The sequence below is a fragment of the Coenobita brevimanus genome, chromosome 92 (assembly GCF_032717465.1).
Source record: "Coenobita brevimanus isolate Jiangsu-jjx chromosome 92, ASM3271746v2, whole genome shotgun sequence".
Classification (NCBI taxonomy): Eukaryota; Metazoa; Arthropoda; class Malacostraca; order Decapoda; family Coenobitidae; genus Coenobita; species Coenobita brevimanus.
In genome coordinates, this window is record NC_137045.1 from 17,388,663 (window position 1) to 17,408,857 (window position 20,195).

At 43.8% G+C, this 20,195-nt stretch overlaps 1 protein-coding gene across 1 annotated transcript in view; it reads left to right on the forward strand.

The window, feature by feature from the left end:
• Positions 1–20,195, forward strand: part of LOC145412106 (condensin-2 complex subunit G2-like) — a 346,602-nt gene that overhangs the window by 171,941 nt on the left and 154,466 nt on the right. The window contains exon 16 of the mRNA XM_080282023.1: positions 12,693–12,949. Within this exon, the coding sequence (XP_080138149.1) occupies positions 12,693–12,949 (257 nt within the window). The remainder of the gene's footprint in view (positions 1–12,692; positions 12,950–20,195) is intronic.

Here is a 20,195-nt window from a genome sequence, read left to right on the forward strand (position 1 = left end):
CATTTGAGGGAAAATATCTATGACATATATAGTACAGTACTTAAGATGTAACTGAAAGATAACAAGAATATGGCTACTCACCTTAATCAAAGAAGACAATAGGCTTGATGGACGTCAGAAGGGGTTCCGAGGCAGGGTAAGGCACTTAGTGTGCACCCCTTGCACCACCTGATGCACTGCCAGCTGCACCACCCGCCTCACCAACCTCCTCATCAACACTTTCACTAACCACCTCACTCACTTCCTCCATGAATCCTTCAAAATCTGTTGATGACACTACTGACATCACCTCATCCTCTAGTTCCTCCCCAACAATTGGCTCTGTAGAAGAAGGCATCGCTTCCTCAGGTTCCTGAATTTGTTGTGGCCACTGTATGTAACGGGTGATGAGGGTTTGTTTCCTCCTGTTAATTTCTTGATGGTGCCTTTCTGTGTAGTAGCAGAAGGTTCTGTCTAGTGAACTCAGAACCTCTTCCATTCGTTGCTGGCACTGCTCTCGAATTCCTCCTTGAACCTGTTCAGGGCACACAGAATTCAACTAATCCTAGGCATTGGCAAATCACTCTCCATCACTTCCGCTGCCTGCTGTTCTGCTGTCAGGGTCTGTTGTTTGGAGTCTGCCTCATCAACTCGGCTCAGGACTTCCTATTGATCCTGCTCCACTGCTGCAGAATGTGTTTCCCTGATATCCTCCAGCGTCATGTCCTGCATCCCTGGCACAGCTTGTGCAGCTAAGAGCGTTGCTGCCTCAGCATCCATTAGGGGCTGAACAGCAGTTGCCTGCGTTACATCACAGGTGCGGCATGAGTAGGCGCCAGGCACGATTTGCTGTGGCGACGCTGATGTTGTCCCAATCATTCAGCAAAAATTTGATAGCAATCTTGATGGAGAAGGACCACCAAAATGCCATTACTGACATCTCTGGATTAGATGCGGTCGGAGCTGGTGCAGGTGTAGCGAGTGGTGCAGCATCGGCTCCCTTGGTGTCTGTATCCTTGTCATCGTTTTCTTCTAAGATTGCTTGAACTTCCAAAGGGGTGTCGGTTTTTTCATGGAGGTAGTCATACAGCTGTCGTGGTACAGCTCCTTAACCCCTAGGGTACGCAATTCTCCAGCCTCGACTGTGCCCCAGGACGCAAAACAGGCCTATTTTTTGACTTTCTCAAAGGTTAAAAATTTTATGCCCGATTTATAGAGCTTCAGTTTACACACCTGCAAATGCAAACCCCACCCTCCTAGACCCAATAGTTACTGAGCTATGGCCTGTCAAAGTTGATAATAGTTACCCGTCACAGCCCCGTCGAGAAAGAAAATACGCCGCTCGCACCTGTTTTCTTCACAAAAATACGTACAAAAATCACCAAGGTCAATTTTTTTTCGTGTGTATTGATGTTATAAACCATTGTAATGTGCTTAGAAAAAAATTGAATGGTGACAAACCCCCCCAATAAATATGATAAATAGTAAAAATTATCTTTCCCTTCTCTCTGCTCCCCATACCTCCAATCCCCTCCCTTCCCTTCCCTCCCCTCCCCTCCTCTCCTCTTTCCTCCCCTCCCCCCTCCCTTCCCTGCCAAGCTGTAAAATTTAGCTAGGGAAAATGGTCATGAACCCCCTAAAAAAAATATGATAAATAGTAAAAATTATCGTCCCCTTCTCTCCCCTCCCCATACCTCCAGTCCCTTCCCTACCCTTCCCTTCCCTCCCCTCCTCTTTCCTCCCTTCCCTTCCCTTCCCTCCCCCTGCCTAAACCTCCCCTTCCCCCTTTTCCCTCCCTCCTCCCCTCCCCTCCCCTCCCCTCCCCTCCCCTCTGAGCTGTCAAATCTAACTAGTTTTCGTTTCGTTTCTTTTAATTTTTGAAGGCTCCAACATGTTTTTATGCATTGGCATAGAATAAAATTTCTTTTTCAAGTGGGTTTCGATTAAAGACAGCTAAAATAATTGTGGTGTGTATATCTGTATGCAAAGACACAAATCAATTACAGGTAATGATTCAAACACAAGCACCGTAAAGCGTAAAAAATATGCAATATTCGAGGCTGGGGAGGTAAAGATACTGCATGCTAGGGGGTGGGGGTGGGGGTGGCGGTGAGGGTAGGGGTTAGGGTGGGGGGTTGAGGTGGTGGTGGGAGGCGGTAAGGCCAGGAGGGGGAGTATGGGGATGGATTGATGGTAGGAGACCACCACAAGACACAAAGGAAGGGACCCAGTGGAGTACAGGGACATGGAGGGAGAGTAGGGGGGAAATACCCTCCTCCAGTCATGGGGGAATCCACATGGGAGGGGGGGGATACATGAGGAGGGTGTGGGAGTAGTGATGGTGGTGGTAAGAGCAGTGGGAGGTAGGGTAGCAACAAGGTAGTGGGGTAAAGGAACGTGGCGAGAGGGGGGTGGGGGGTACACTCCCCACTGCCTGGGTATGGGCCTGGGTCCCTCCTCAGGTGTGTCCAACACTTAGTTCTGATTGGTTAGTCCCCCCTCCGGTGTGTCCAACACTTAGTTCTGATTGGTTAGAAGCCATTTGCATCACAGTTGGGGTGGAGCCAGCTGCCGCCAGTTTTTTGTGGATGTTGCACGATTGGTGTTGCTCGTCCTTTTAAGAAATTGCGCAAAAAGCCCAATCGATGAGATTAGAACTTCAGGGGTTAACAGTCGCGATGAGCTCCTGGTCCAAAGGCTGCATGAGGGAGGTTGTTCGGGGCAGCAGAAAAACAATCTTGCAGTCATGGAGATCTAACCAGGTGGGGTGACTGGGTACATTGTTTAAAGTTAGAATCATCTTGAACAGGATGCCAAGTTCCCTGCACTTTGCCTTGGCATCGGGGATGCATTACCTCATCAACCAATCAGACATAACGCTGGTTGTCATCCATCCATTAGTTCTCTTATACCAGTACATTAGTGCTCTTATGCCCCCCTGGGGGTAGGGGGGTTTTCAAGAATACTCCTCCAGTATCCCTGCTTATCATATGAGGCAACTAAAAGGGTTGTTGGAGGGTTAGTGCCCCTCCCCGGAAAACAACTAACTAAAAAGACAAACAGGATGCCTCAGACATGGACTGACCAAAAGATGACGACCGAGGACCGGACAAAGGACATGGTACGGATTGCGACGTGGAATGTATTTGGTGCGACTGATGAGGTGAGAGAGAGAGAGATTGTCCAGGTGCTTGAGGGTGTGAAAATGGATATATGTGAAGTAACTGAAACTAAATGGAGAGGAGAGAGAGAGTGTGAGAGAATGGGAGTATGGATGGGGTATATGTGCAGGAGTGGGTGAGAATGAGAGGGAAAAAGAAGGAGTGTGTATTGTGAGTAAAAGATGTAAGAACATAAGAGAGTATGGATCAGTTGGCTCAAGGATTGTGTGGGTAAGATTGAAAGTTGGAATACAAGTGTGGGCGATTGTGTGCATATATATGCGGCAATGCAAGATCGTGCAAGCAGAGTGAGAGAAGAGTTCTGGACAAATGTGGAAGTGTGCATGGAAAAGTGTGGATGGAATGAGAGAGTTTTTGATTGATGATATGAATTGTAAAGTAGGGAATATGAAGGTGGATGGAGTAGTTGCTGAGTGGGGTGTGCCTGCTGAGATAGATGAGAATGGCAGTGTGTTGGTGGACATATATGCTGGGAGGAGGTTGGTGATAGCCAGTACCCTCTTCAGGCAGAAAATGACCCACAGGTATACATAGTAAGTGATGAGAAGGATGGGTTGTGAACTGAATGAAAGGAAGGCAATGATTTATTATGTGTGTGTGGATGAATGGATGTGAAGATGTGTAATGGATGCAAGAGCTTATAGAGGTTCGGGGAGTGGCCTTTCTGACCACTACTTGGTGGTGGCTAGAATCAAGATCCAAGTAAGATGGAGAAATAGAAGAAGGGAAGGATGGGAGTAAGGAATAGTTGCAAGGAGAGTGGAAAGGTTACAAGAGGATGAGAAAAAGGCAGAATATGAGAGAGAAGTGGAGGAACGATTGAGTAAATATGAAATGGAGCAGATGGGGGACGTGGAAGGTGTATGCGAGATATTCACAGAAGAAATATGTGCAGCATATGAGGTGGGGTGTTGGGTGAAGAGAAGATAGAAGGGGGTGCGAGGAACAACATGGTGGAATGAAGTGGTGAGACAGGCTGTGGCACAAAAGAAGAAAACATACAATGAATGGATGAGAAATAGGGGCGTGGAAGAAGTTGAGAGCCGGAAGAGAGAGTTATATGTAGAAAGGAAGAGAGAGGTGAAAAGATTAGTAAGAGAGGGTAAGAACAGAGTGGATGAGGAATTTGGAAGGAATTTGAGTGTCAAATGGAGAGACTATAAGAAAATGTTCTGGAAAGAGGTGAAAAGAGTAAGACAGGGTGGCAGTGAAGTTAGTAGAGGAGTGAAAGATAAAAATGGTAGATTACTAGTGGAGAAGGGAGAAAAAGTGAGCAGATGGAGAGAACACTTTAAGGAATTATTGAACATAGTGGCAGGGGAATGGCTGGGAGAAGGAGGGAGGTGAGAAGACAGGAGGAAATTAGTAGGATAGAAATTGTGGAAGCAATGAAGAAAGTCAAATTGGGAAAAGCCCCAGGAATTGATGGAGTGTGTGGTGAAATGCTGAAGCATGGGGGAGAGATAGTAGTAGAATGGACATGGAAGACGTGCAGATTGGCCTGGGAAGAAGGTAGAATCCCGGAGGATTGGAAGTCAGATATAATTATTCCCTTGTACAAAGGAAAAGGGGAAAAAGAAGTGTGTGGTAATCATAGGGGCATTTGTCTTCTTAGTGTAAAAGGAAAAGCGTATGGTAGGATACTTACTGACAGAGTAAGGGAAGTAACATAGGAATTAGTTGGAGAAGAATAGGGAGGCTTTAGGAAGGGAAGAGGTTGTATAGATCAGATATTCATTCATAGATCTTTAGTGGAAAAGTTTCTAGAGAAGGGAAAGAAGTTGTATGCGGCTTTCATGGATTTGGAGAAAGCATATGACAGGGTGGATTTTTTTTTTTTAATGCGAGGAAGAAGAAACCAAAGGCCGCGTGCCCACAATTGTTCCTTCCAAGAGAAAAACAAAATACAAGAGAGAGACAAATTCAAGATCCAATCATTTCGAGATGCCTGGACAGACTGCGTTTGAAAGACTGGAGATCATAAGAATCAGGAAATACACACAGAGGGAGGCAGTTCCAGAGTTGACCTGTTGCTTAAATGAAGGACTGGGAGTAATGGTTAACTCTTGCATTAGAGAGTTGGACAGAAAGGGATGAGAGTTTGCTGCTGGACGGGTGCTACGCGCCAGTCGTAGAGGTGGAGGAATGCATGCAGACAGTTCAGAGGAGCAGTGACCATTGAAGTAGAGATAGAAAAGAGATAAAGATGCGACAGTACGTGGAAGAGACAGAGGTTGAAGGGAGTCAGTAAGAGGAGGAGAGTTAATGAGATGAAAAGCCTTTGACTCCACCCTGTTGAGAAGAGCTGTATATGAGGAGCCTCCCCACACATGAGAGTTGTACTCCACACAGGGGTGGATAAAACCCCTGTATAGAGTCAACAATTGTGCCAGGGTAAAGAAAGAATGGAGTCGGCTTGGCACACCTAATCTCTTGGAAGCAGATTTTACAAGAGATGTAATATGATCTTTCCAAGATAAGTCTCGAGTGAATGAAACCCCAAGCATGTTCAAGGATGATGCAGGATTAAGCTGAATATTATTAAACATTAGTAGGTATACCTGTGGAAGATTTTGTCAGGTTGATAGGTGTAAAAACTGAGTCTTTGATGCATTAAAAACAACCAGATTATTTTTACCCCAGTCAGAGATACGAGCCAATCAGACATTAGGTGTGCCATAGCCCCATCCCTTGTTTGTTGAAGTAACAGCTGAGATGGACGTTGTGGGAACCGAATAGAAAGGTGAAGGGTGGAGTCATCAGCATAAGAGTGGGTAGGGTTACATGTACAGCTTAGAAGGTCATTGATGAATAAAAGGAAGAAAGTTGGTCATAGGACAGAGCCCTGAGGAACACCACTGTTGATGGATCTAGGAGAAGAACGATGGACGTCTACAACAGCGACTATAGAACGACCAGAAAGGAAGCTATAGATGAAGGCACAGATAGAAGGATAGAAACCGTATGAGGGCAGTTTGGAAATTAAAGATTTATGCTAGACTCGATCGAAAGCCTTAGAGATCTCAAGTGCAATGGCAAAGCTTTTACCAAAGTCCTGAAAGGAGGATGACCAGGAGTCTGAAAGGTAGGTGAGAAGATCGCCAGTGGAGCGTCCCTGACGGAACCCATACTGACAATCAGAAAGAAGGGTGTGACAGGAAAAATGCTTTAAAATTTTTCTTTTAAGAACTGACTAGAAAACTTTTGAGATACAGGATATTAAAGCAATTGGATGATAGTTAGAGAGTTGGGAATGGTCACCCTTCATTGGGACTGGCTGAATGAGAGCAAACTTCCAGCAAGAAGGAAGGTATAAGCTGATAGACAAAGGCGAAAGAGTTTGCCTAGACAGGGTGTAAGCACAGAAGCACAGTTCTTGAGAACAACAGGAGGGACTCGATCAGGCCCGTATACCTTATTAGTACTGAGGCCAGCAATGGCAGAAAATACATCAGCTGAAGAAATTTTAATGTCAGCCATGAGGAAGTCAGAGGGGGGAAGTGATGGAGGAACAGCACCAGAATCGTCTAAGGTGGAATTGGAGGAGAAAGTCTGAGCGAAGAGATCTGCTTTATCAGTAGAAGAAACAGCTACAGAGCCATTAGAGTAGAAAAGAGGAGGGAAGGATGATGAGGTAAAGTTGTTAGAAAGGTTTTTGGCAAGGTGCCAGAAGGAGCAGGAAGAATTCAAGTTGGAGAGTTGAGAGCATTTAGTATGGATGAAATTATTTTTAGGAGAGCGAAGAACAGACAGCACGATTCCGGGCAGAAACGTATAAAAGATGTGATTCACGGGTGGATTGGCTCCGGTACCATTTATAGGCTCTCTCCTTGTTGCGGACAGCACTAGAACAAGCGTGATTAAACCAAGGCTTTCTTGCATTAGTCAGAGGATATGAGAAAGGAATGTATGCTTCCATGCCCGAGAGAATAACCTCCGTAATGCGCAAGGCACACTCAGATGGTTCCCGGCCATGGAAACAATAATCGTTCCAGGGAAAATCAAAGAAATATTGCTTGAGGGCCTCCCAATCCGCAGTTCCAAAGTGCCACAGACAATGTTTCTTTGGAGGGTTCACAGGCCGTACCGGAACGATAGGACAGGTTAACCCCGAAAACACGGGGCGTCGCGTTTGCGATTCGAGTTAATTTTGAATAAACGCGGGCAAGGATGTTTCAGCTGGTATTGTCTGTCAGTACCACCACCCTTTAGGTACAATTAGCATACTTTACCTTTGTACTACTGACCTCCGTTGTTGCCAAGTATCACGTCCCCCCCCCCCCCACAGCCCGGCCAGCCTGGCTGTGATACATGGCAGCGCTCTGACTGCTCAGAACTGTAAATCTGCGCTCTCCTCTCACAAGCAATTTATGCTAATAGGAAACGCTTGTTTCCCAATTGTCACACTAGCTTTTTTTCGCACGGTTTGCCCCTGTTTAGCGTCAGTTTACCACAGGCTTTCAAAGTGACATTATGGCGAGTTCTACCTCTTCCGAGTCAGTGCGAGCGGCCGACAGGAGCGAGAATAAAGTGACGGGTATAAGGCAGAATAAAAAGCGCGCTGTGGTGATCTTTTGGGAAGTAATATGATTGAAAGTAATGTAGTATACGTGTTTTTAGCTGTGAAAATGGAAATGTTTGTTGAGTGACGGGAAGACCGCCGCCGCGCTGCATGTCGGCCGTACGCTTCGTTGATTTTAGCCTTATTTTCAGTGCTTATTGTACAAATACGGATTCCAAACTACCTGTACGTTGTAGTATAAAGTTTACTGTGACAGAATGAGGCTGTGGTAGAGGAGAAACCGGGTTGCTGGAGGTGTGAAAGTGAAGATTTTGTTACCCAACTTTGCAAGTCTCCACAAGTCCTTGGGTAGTCCACAAAGGCTCAACACCTGTCTCTGGAGAAAGCTGAATGTAAGTACTATCTGCCATACCAAGTATAATGTTCTAGGGTTAACCTCTGATTTTTGGCTAATATTTTCCTACAGGTACTCAGACCGCGATACAACGCTGCCACCCGGGGGGGGGGTCGGCTGTCCATTGCCCGCGTATTAGGGGTTAAGGTGATAAGGTTGTGATCGGATGAGCCCAATGGAGAGAAAAGATTAACAGTGTAAGCAGAAGGATTAGTAGTAAGGAAGAGGTCAAGTATGTTGGAGCTTTCTCCAAGGCGGTCAGGGATATGGGTAGGGTGCTGTACAAGTTGCTCTAGGTCATTAAGGATAGAAAAGGTGTAGGCTTGTTCACCAGGTGGATCAGTGAAAGGAGAGGAGAGCCAAAGGTGGTGGAGAACATTGAAATCTCCTAGAATGGAGATTTCAGAGAAAGGAGAAATGGATGGAATGTGTTCCATTGTAGAAGTAAGATAGTCAAAGAATTTTTGATAGTTAGTAGAATTAGGAGATAAGTAAACAGCACAGATATATTTAGTCAGAGAATGACAGGAAAGCCGAAGCCAGAGTATAGAGATTTCAGAAGAATCAAGTTCAGGAACATGAGAACAAGATAGATCATTGCGTACATAACACAGCATCCACCTTTGGCTTTGAAATGAGTATAGAGAAAGCAGGAGGATACAGAAAAGGGTTTGCTGACAACTCTTAGCAACCTCAAACTATAGGCTGTTTTGATAATGTTTTATTCCTGTGAACTAAATATATCAAAATATCTATCTATCTATCTATCTATAGCCCGACGCCCTAATCCCGCAAAGGGTGGCCGCAGACAAAACGCCTCCAAGTCACTCTGTCACCCACCATTTGACTACCCTCCCCCCAACTCACCCCCCCCCCTCATATACCTCTCAACTCCATCCCTCCACCTCATCCTCGGTCTACCCCTCCCTCTCCCTCCCTCCACCTCACCTACATACACCCTCTTAGTCAGTCTTTCATTCTCCATTCTCTCCACATGTCCAAACCACCTCAGTGTATTTCTCCTAATCTTCTCAACCACATCCACATCTACCCCACAACGTTCCTTCACTTCTTCATTCGTCAACCTGTCCCTCCATGTCACTCCACATGCTCCTCTCAAGTAACTCATTTCCACTGCTCTCACTCTTGACTTGTTCCCCTCTTGCAAGGTCCACGTCTGACTTCCATACGTCAGGGTAGGGATCACAATACTATCATGCAGTGACTTCTTAACTTCCATACTCACATCCCTATTTCTCATCACTGCTTTCAGTGTACCAACAACCTTCCTTCCCTGCTGTACCCTTTCACGTACTTCATCCCCCAAAGTTCCATCCTTACTCATCACATTACCCAAGTACTTGAATGCACTCACATTCTCCATATCCTCACTATCCAACTTCACTGCACACTCTGTGACTTCATTCCTCTCAAACACCATAACTTTCCTTTTGTTTACATTAACTTTCAGCTTCCTCCTCCTACACATTGTCCCAAATTCATTCACCAAACCTTGCAACTCCCATTCATCTTCACTCAACAATACTGTATCATCAGCAAACAGCAACACTGGAAGCTTCCAAATCTCACCCTCATTCATTAGGGCCAGCCCCACATCCACTGCCCTACCTTGCACCTCCTTTACAACCCCATCCATATATATATTAAACAGCCATGGAGACATCACACACCCCTGTTGCAGTCTCACATTGAGATCAAAGAACTCACTCAGCTCACCATCCACTTGCACCGTAGCCCTAGCTCCCTCGTACATACTCTTTACAGCACTCAGCAATTTCCCCTCCACTCCATATATTCTTAATACCTTCCACATACCATGCCTATCTATTCTGTCATAAGCTTTCTCCAAGTCCATGAAGGCAGCATACACTTTCCTTCCCTTCTCTAGATACTTCTCCACTAAACATCTTAGAACAAATATCTGATCTACACACCTTTTTCCCTTCCTAAATCCCCCTTGTTCTTCTCCAACTAGCTCCTCTGTCATATGCCTAACCCTATCAATGAGTATTCTACCATATATTTTACCAGTCATACTAAGAAGGCAAATACCCCTATGGTTACCACATACTTCTCTCTCCCCTTTTCCTTTGTACAGAGGAACAATTATACCTGATTTCCAGTCCTCTGGAACCCTTCCCTCTTCCCTAGCCAATCTACACAACTTCCATATCCACTCCACAACAATCTCACCCCCATACCTAAGCATTTCACCACACACTCCATCAATTCCTGGGGCCTTTCCCAGCTTAATCTTCTTCATTGCTTCCACTACTTCCGCCCTACTGATCTCTTCCTCCCTCCTCTCATCTCTTCTTCTCCCAGCCATTCCCCAACCACTTATACTCACACTGCCCTCACTCTCTACATTCCACAAATCCTCAAAGTGCTCCTTCCATCTCCTCAATTTCTCTCTCTTCTCCACCAACAATCTATTATGCCTATCTTTCACTCCCCTATTATTTCCCCTTTCACACTGCCTTACTTTCTTTACCTCCTTCCAAAACAATTTCTTACTCTCCCTCCATTTCACACTCAGATTCCTCCCAAACTCTTCATCCACTTTCTTCTTACTCTCCTTCAGCAGTCTCTTAACCTCCCTACTCCTGCTCACATATGCCTCTCTCTTCTCTCTCTCATCTTCTCCCCTACCTCTACTCGCCAACCATTTACCATATGCCTTCATCTTTTGTTCCACAGCTCGTTTCACCTCATCATTCCACCATGCTGTCCCTTGCACACCCTTGCATCTCCTCCTCACTCCACAAACCGCCTCACACGCTGCGCCCATCTCTTCCGTGAATATCTTACATACGTCTTCCACCCCTTCCATCTGCTCTAGCTCATACTTTCCCAATCTTTCTTCCACTATGCTCTTATACTCTATCATTTTCTCACTATCTTGCAATTTCTCCACTCTTCTCACAGGAGCTGCTTCCTCCTGTCTTCACCTTTGCCTTCTCAACCACTTTCTTTGCATCTTTACCTTGGCCATCACTAAGTGATGGTCCGAGACTCCATTCCCCCACCCTCTCCACGCTCTTACATCCAACACTTGTCTTCTCATTCGCTCATCCACACACACGTAGTCTATCATTGCCTTTCGTTCAACAAGTTCACCATCCATCCTCCTCATCACTCTCCATGCCATATCAAAATATGGCATGATAAAAAAGAAAAATAGATGTCACAACCTGGACATTCGTACACACACCGCTCGCTGGTGCAGTGGTAACGTTCCCGCTTGCCAACTGGTGGACGGGAGTTCGCGCCTCACTCAGGTTGCGAAAAGTTTCACTGACGAAGTGGGTGGTTACTGTCCCCCTTGAGCAAGGGGACGGGTGGATGCGTGTGTGAAGGTCACAGCCTTGCCCTTAGATCGGACTATATGAGCTCTCAGCTCCCTTCCGGGAGGGTAAAAGCTGATCATCACGACCATCAAATGATCCTGACCGACCCGGTGAATTACACTCACAGTTGCCCACGTCTATATTCCCAATTTCAGTCTCACCCACACAATCCTTGAACCAACTGATCCAAAGTCTTTTATATTCTCCTCTCTTCTCTTGCACACAACAATGCATACACCCTCTTTTGCCCTCTCATTCACACTTACTACTGCACATATACCGCATCCATACACATACACAGTCACCTACATTTTTATTCCCAATTTCAGTCTCACTCTCACAATCCTTGAGCCAACTGTTCCATACTTTCTTATATTCTTCTTACATCCCTTGCGCACAACAGTGCATACACCCTCTTATGTCCTGTCATTCACACCAACTCTTGTTCATATACCCCATCCATACATCCACTCTCTCACAATTGTTTCTATTATCTCAGCCATTTTCAGTGTCCTTGCTTCTGCTTCTGAAAACTTGTATTGCAGTAGAAATACCGATTGTTATGTCATTCATTGATTCGCACAACTCCTCTTCTTTTTCATACATCTCCTTTCCTTAGTTGTGATGTATTATCCTTAAACTTTCAGTTTAGTATGTGAAACTACAACAAGCAAGCTTTTCATTAACCTTCTCTTACTACCACATCATATTATTAGTATTACTGTATATAATTTTAGTTATGTTGGAGTAGATCTTGTGGAGGTAATGGAGAGGGGCACTTTCATGCCTTGACACTCTTATAATTGTCTGGCTGCATTGCCCAGTTAAAGAGATGTCTCTCAGCTTCCATTCTGTGCCCCAAATGGAGGATGGTAGACTGAAGGTTAAGAATAACTACAGACTGCAGTCTTCTGGGTTTACCTTCACATGAACCTCATGAACCTAGGCTGACAACAACAACAACTACAACTACACTTTCTTTAAAAAAAAAATAATTAGAATAATGTGTCACTGACCTTTGTGTAAGAAATGTGATAAACTGGATGTTAGATCAAGTGTTGTTTGAGTAAATGAGAAATGAAGACACCAAACACATTTCTTATTGTAACAGGGGTAAAATAAAAGTGTATGACAGATATATGTTGAACAGTATCATGTTCCAACATTCTCAATGCTACGTTTTAATTGTTTATTTGCATTCAAGGCAGTTCGGTGGACTCTAACCAGTATTTTTGTTTCCTCAGACACAGAGGGCAGTGATGAAAGGAGCCATACAGAGAGTGAGAGTAATGATTCTAATGATGATGATGATATTATAAACGAGGATGAGGAAGGGACACCATTGGATAACCCTGATGTGATAGGTGGCCTCCTTGATACAGTGGTTATCCTTTGGACCACTAATGCACACAGGCTTGCACTCCCACAGAATCTTAAGTTTCTTCATGCACTGAGAATCAAGGTTGCCAAGAATATGCCTCTCTTCTTCAAGTTTTTTAAGGTAGGTTGGTAAGGGTCAGTATCCATTGATAACTTCATATTGTTGAATATAAATACAACTTATGGGTTAAATAGTACCCTTTATGACATAACACTGTTATGAAGAAGAATACCAAAGAAAATACATGGTGGATAGGATTTAAATAAAAAAGTTTGAGAACATCACATTGTTCAGCAAAATAGGTCACTCAGCCATTCACATGCCATCCCAGCCCTTGTGGTCTTGTCTTCATGTCATTGGCAGGAGGAAGTACCACCAATTGAACAGAGTAGCATGAGATAGATGGAAAGCTGGTAACAGGAAGACCTACCACTCTCACATGACTTGACTCCTTTTACCGTCTTCCATTTTTTCAGTAACATTGAAACTAGTCCGACAGATTCTCCTAAACATTTTACTCTGTTTGCAGTGCAGCAAAAATTACATGTACAATTGGCTTTGTAAAAAATGGGGCAGCAGTGGTGGAGGTTATGGAGGCTGTCCCTGTCTTAATGGACTTTGAGTTATTGTTTAGAATGGTCTCTAACACTTAAGCTAGCACTGACCTAGTTTACAGTAGTCTGTCTATCTATCTGTCTATTGCCAGATACCATAATCCCATAAAGGGGTGGCCATTTGACTCTGAGTTATTTGTTTTATGTGGAGGGGTACTAACCCTCCACCAACCCACTTGTTGACACGTAGGGAGCATGTATGGTTTGGTTATATGGTTACCACCATCATTGTAAATGGTTTCTTGGCTTACAGGAAACCATTTAGCTTGTCACTCAATGTAAAGCCACCTGTAGAGGAAAGAAAAGCAGTAAGAAGTGACAGGAAAGATGGAAGAAATAGGAAGAGAGGAGAGCAGGCACAGAAAAAGAATGATAAAAGCTAAGGAAGAAGTAGGCAGCACTGTATCAAGTGAGCGGATAGTTGTATATCAGTTTAACTCAGTAGAAATCCTTAACAGAATATAACAGTACAATGATCTCTTAGTTATCTGGACGCTTAGTATCCAGACGTGTTCAGTATCCAGACACTGGGGCTTGGCTCCATTAAACCATTATTCGAATTTTCTTGCTATTATCCAGATGTAAAAGTCTCTGATGTTCAGTATCCGAACATTGGGCCTTGGCCCTATTAAACCATTATTCAAATTTACATGCTATTATCCGGATGTAAAAGTCTCCGAGAACTTCGGCTGCCAGCTGACATGTCCAGACATTCGGTATCGTGGCCTTTGGGCTCGAGTTGTGAGCGAGAAGAAGTCCGTAACCCACAACCAGGGCTAAAATGCCTGTCCTCTCCTGTACTGACTGGTTAAAGTTGCACGCTCGTCCGGTCACTCCCAGTGAACCTCCAGCACCCAAGCAATATACCTGTAACTCGCAAGTGGTATCAAAACTTCCATACGCATCCCCACCCAGTGTCTAGTATCGCACGCCAAAGGGCTAGCTCTTTCCTCACTGCCACCACGCGTGTAACACAGACCACAAGCCACGAGTAAATGTTCACTGACAGTGCCCATCCGCCTCTCCACCGAACGTTGATAGTCACACGGCCACAGGGCTGAGTTTTGCCCGACCGCCACCACCATCAAACAAAGACCACAAGCCATGAGTACATGTTCGTTGACAGCACCCATCCACCTCTCTGCCGAACGTCAAAAATCGCACAGTCACCGGGAGGCACTTGCACCACACACAAAGAGGACAGTATCAGTACAGTACAGTAATTTCTGTGCCAGTGCATATGATAGTACTACAGTAATGTACTGTACTCAGTACAATACTGTATGTGTATATGTACGGTACACTTCCATTCGGTATGGGTATTCATGTCAGTGCTACAGTCACCCACCTTTGCCAAGCAGCCGTACTGGGATAGGTTAGGTTTGGTTAGGTAAAATACAGTTAATGAATGTAATTTTGCCTGGGAAACATATTGAGCATATATTCGAGGAAATTCTTTTGCTTATTTTTGAAAGGACGAGGCGAGTGTGGTTCCTGGCTGAGGGATGTGGGTGGCCACCACGCGTGTCACACAGACCACAACCCACAAGTACTTTTTCGGTGACAGTGCCCGTCCGCCTCTCTATTGAAGGTTGAAAATCACGCGGCCACCAGCCCCAAAGAAAGGTGACCATTCCCAACCCTCTGATTATCATCGAATTGCATTAACATCCTGTATCTTAAAAATTTTTGAGTCAGTACTTAATAGAAAAATTTTAAAGCATCTTTCCTATCACAACCGTCTTTCTGATCATCAGTATGGGTTCTGTCAGGGACGCTCCACTGGCGATCTTCTCACCTACCTTTCAGACTCGTGGTCATCCTCCTTTCAGGACTTTGGCGAAAGCTTTGCCATTACACTTGACATCTCAAAGGCTTTTGATTGAGTCTGGCATAAATCTTTAATTTCCAAACTGCCCTCTTATGGTTTCTATCCTTCTACCTGTGCCTTCGTCTCAAGCTTCCTTTCTGGTCGTTCTGTAGCCGCTGTTGTAGATGGCCATTGTTCTTCTCCTAGATCCATCAACAGTGGTGTTCCTCACGGCTCTGTCTTATCACCAGCTCTCTTCCTTTTATTCATCAATGACCTTTTAAGCTGTTCATCTAACCCTATCCACTCATACACTGATGACTCCACCATTCACCATTCCATTCGGTTCCCGCAATGTCCATCCCAGCAGTTACTTCAGCAAACAAGGGATGAGGCTATGGCACGCCTAATGTCTGACTTGGCTCGTATCTGACTGGGGTAAAAATAATCTGGTTGTTTTTAATGCATCAAAGACTTAGTTTTTACACATATCAACCCGAGAAAATCTTCACAGGTATACCCACTACTGTTTAATAATATTCAGCTTAATCCTGCATCATCCTTGAACATGCTTGGGGTTTCGTTTACTCGGGACTTATCTTGGAAAGATCACATTACATTTCTTGTAAAATCTGCTTCCAAGAGATTAGATGTGCTAAGCCGACTCCATTCCTTCTTTACCCCTGCACAGTTGTTGACTCTATACAGGGGTTTTATGCGCCCCTGTGTGGAGTACAATTCTCATATGTGGGCAGGCTCCCCACATACAGGTCTTCTTAATAGGATGGAGTCAAAGGCTTTTCATCTCATTAACTCTCCTCGTCTTACTGACTCCCTTCAACCTCTGTCTGTTCGTCGTACTGTTGCATCTTTATTTCTTTTCTATCGCTACTTCAATGGTCACTGTTCCTCTGAACTGTCTGCATGTATTCTTCCACCTCTACGACGGGCGTGTAGCACCGTCTAGCAGCAAACTCACATTCCTTTTCTGTCCAACTCTCTAATGCAAGAGTTAACCGTTACTCCCAGTCCTTCATTTATGCAACAGGTCAACTCTGGAACTGTCTTCCTCTGTGTGTATTTCTTTATTCCTATGATCTCCAGTCTTTCAAATGCAGTGTGTCCAGGCATCTCGAAATGATCAGATCTTGAATCCGGCTCTCTCTTGTATTTTGTTTTTCTCTTGGAAGGAACAGTAATTGCGGGCTTGCGGCCTTTGGTTCCTTCTTCCTCGCATTAAAAAAAAACACACACACCTCACACACGGAGATTCCTTCACACATCATGATGGCAAAGAGTATCAGTAATGTACAGTAATTTCTGTACCAGTGCATATGATAGTACAGTACTTCACTACTGTATTGTATGCAGTACTGTATTGTATGTGTACAGTACTGTATATACTGTACAATACTGTACTGTACTGTACAATGCACTTCCATTTGGTATGGGTTTTCATTTCAGTATCACAGTCAGCCTCCTTAGCCAAGCAGCCCTATTAGGAAAGGATAGGTTTGGTAAGGTTAGGTAAAGATATTGTTACGGAACAGATAAAAATAATGTACACTTTAAGTGAGAATACTAAGAGTCACTACTGTCCCGTAAAGTTCCAGGTTCAAAACAAAAGAGTTAGGTAAAATTACAAGTTAAAGTTTAATGCTCAAACTAACAACAAAACATTCAGAACTCATAAGGATAATGTAATGGCAAATAAACAGGTTAAATATATGGTTAACTGCAATAGCCTCTATTAACACGAAATTGAGAAAGAATAAATTTATCTAAGTCAGCCCTGATAAAATGAGATACCAGATAATACTCAGTGAATGCCAGATAAATTATTACAGATCCAAACTAGTATCAAAAATGACTGACATAAAACCCAACATTAATCAAAAAAGACCTCACTAGGCCTAAGAATTAACCTTATGCTACACAGTACAAGAAAAAATACAACAACAGTTATACTCAAATTACACACAGCTGCTAGATGTTTGGAGATTTCTTGAGCACTCACAATAATAATATCTGTACAGGGGAGGACAGAGATGTGAACAAAATGAGGAGCAGATCTAAGTGGCAAAGATGCAGAGACTGAGCTCATTATATAGGGGCCGGCAGAGCTTGATACAACTTGTAAGAAGGACGCGCAAATGAAGCGATGGGGACAAACAGTTGACAATCCCGCACTGAATAACAGAAAGGACGACTTACTCTACTATAACGGTAGAAGGGGGGGACTGAGGCAGAACATGCTCGTGATCAAACATGCAGCATACTGTGCGTTAAAATTACACAAAGGATGATGAAATCATAGGCTATGTAACAATATCCTATGTAATTTTGCCTGGGAAAGACATTGAGCATATCTTCAAGAAAATTCTATGTTTATTCTTGAACGGAGGAGTCGAGCATTGTTTCCGGCTAATGGATACCGGTGACCACTGTGCATGTAACACAGACCACAACCCATGAGTGAATGTACGGTAAAACTGCCTGTCCGGCCCTACACTGAATGGCGGGAGTTCCCTGGCCTCCGGGATTAGTACGAAAACCCCCCCTCACGTGCGCCTGTCCGCTTCCTTACCAAATGGTCAAAGTCCCTGGCAGGTCTCATGAGTCAAACACTGCCTGAGGCGTCATCCTCTGTTGCCGTCACATACTAACCCTTGCCTGGGCAAACGGAAGTGAACCCTATAGACAGATGTCAGTTTGCTGCGTGTGGCTTCCCCTGTGCTAGAAAGCAACCGTTTGGTGCAATATGGCAATGCTGTACTGTCCTGCTTGCTGGTGAAGAGAAGCCCGCACCTCTGTTCCTGCCTTTCTGCCCCTCGTGAGTGGTTCCGTTTGCAATGATGGCTGTGACTGCGGTTGCTTTTGTGGTGGTTCCCAACCTTCTTCAGGTTGTGGCCTGCTCTGCTGCATTTGTGTGTGTGTGGTGATGGCCCCACCACCACCTGAGAAGCAGAAGAGGAAGGTTCTGAGTCTGGAGAAGAAGCCTGAGATACACTCGACCTTCAATTTGGCAGATCCTTATTTCCCGGATTTCTGATTTCCCGGGCACGGGCTGAGGCCAAACAATATTATCAAATGCCAGACAGATGCCCGTACAAGTCCGGAATTCTCATCAAAAGTCTGGCCATTATTCTCTCATATAAAACTATAGGCAGTCTGCTGCACAACACAGTACTGTATAATTTTAGCAAGGTTTTGACTCAATAAAGGCCATTTGTAACACACAGACGAAATTATTTTCATACACGAAACGCATCTTGACCACCAACCTGCTTCACGCCACCAGCTCCTAACTCGTGGGAATATCTCATTTGCCTCTTACCTTTCTCAAATGCCTCTATAAATAGTTTATTGCATAACACAGTAAAGTTTAAGGAAGGCTTGGACACAATAATATTCATAGATAATAAGAAAATAAAATTCTTAGAGTCAATGAGATATATTCTTACTCACTTTGCTCACCCGACTCGGTGTGACTAAATACCGTATCGGCACTTTTCACTGGAAAATATTTTAATTTTTTTTGCCACAGTGGCTCATACACACCCAGTTATCTGAAATCTACTTAAAAAATTTTACTCAATATAACTTAATTAAAAAATTAGGTTTCAGAGCTAAAATGCATGAATGTTAGCAGACATTTCCCCTTCAGATCGTCAATGTTTATATCTCGGTCAGCTGATGAGTGGTTGGTCAATCTTAGCAGATATTTCCCCTTCAGATGGTCAGCACATCTTGACAGACTTCTGTTTTGCATAAATATTTATTTTGAGTACAAAAAAAATGTATCCGCATTGTAAATTGATATTTATCCAAAACAAAAGTCCGTCAAGGTGAGTTGTTAGACTAGAGGCAAAACACTTCTGCTAACTTTAACAAATTTTTACTCTGAGTCCTGATTTTCTATTAATAAATAAATTATGTACAAACTTTTGACTGAATTTCAAATAATTAGCTGTGCAAACCTGTATGGTGATAAATATTAAAATATTTTCCAATTAAAATTGCCGATTCTGTCCAAGATCGAGATCACATTTGATGATTGTTTGTATCTCGATCAGCTGATTAGTGGTTGGCCAGTGTTAGCAGCTGTTTGTATCTTGATCAGCTGATTAGTGGTTGGCCAGTGGTAGCAGATACAGTATTTCCCTTTCAGATCATCAGGATGCCTTGACAGACTACTCTTTTGCATAAATATTTATTTTGAGTACAAAAAATGTATCTGCATTGTAAATCGATATAGTAATACCTCGATATACGATACCCCTGGATGCGATACCCCAGCTTAATGATGGGGGTAGAAATTGCACTATACCCCACCTAACGATGGACAAACCCCGGTTTAACGGTGGGTTTTGATTTTTCTTACCGATTTTGATGATATTTTAGACTAAAATTGTGTGTTTAGGTTGATTTATTAACTGTTTTTAGACTTCAGTTAATATGTTTTAGCCATAGGTAGGTTGAAGATTGTCATTTTGGGGTACAGTTTAAAAAGCTTGATTTTTTCCAGACTTATATATGATGATATTCAGATTTGATTTGTTGGTTTTAGTGTGTTATTAACAGGTGTTAGGCTTAGGTTAGCTTCCTTGACAGCTGTTAGTCCATTTAGATTGCCTTAAAACCTGTTTCGGGGGTCATCTGGGTGGATTTGGACTTGGTTTGGGGGGAAACCCAAGGCTGGTAAACGGTCCACATTGAAATACATGTTAAAAGTACCCTGATATACGATACCTTGCCTAACGAGGGGGGGTTTACCTAACTAATTAGATCGTTAAACCGGGGAATGCCTGTATTTATTACAAAACAAAAGTCTGTCAAGGCGAGTTTTTAGGCTGGAGGCAAAACACTTACGGTAACTTTAAGAAATTTTCGCTCTGAATCCTGATTTTCCATTAATAATTAAGTTAAGCACAAATTTTTG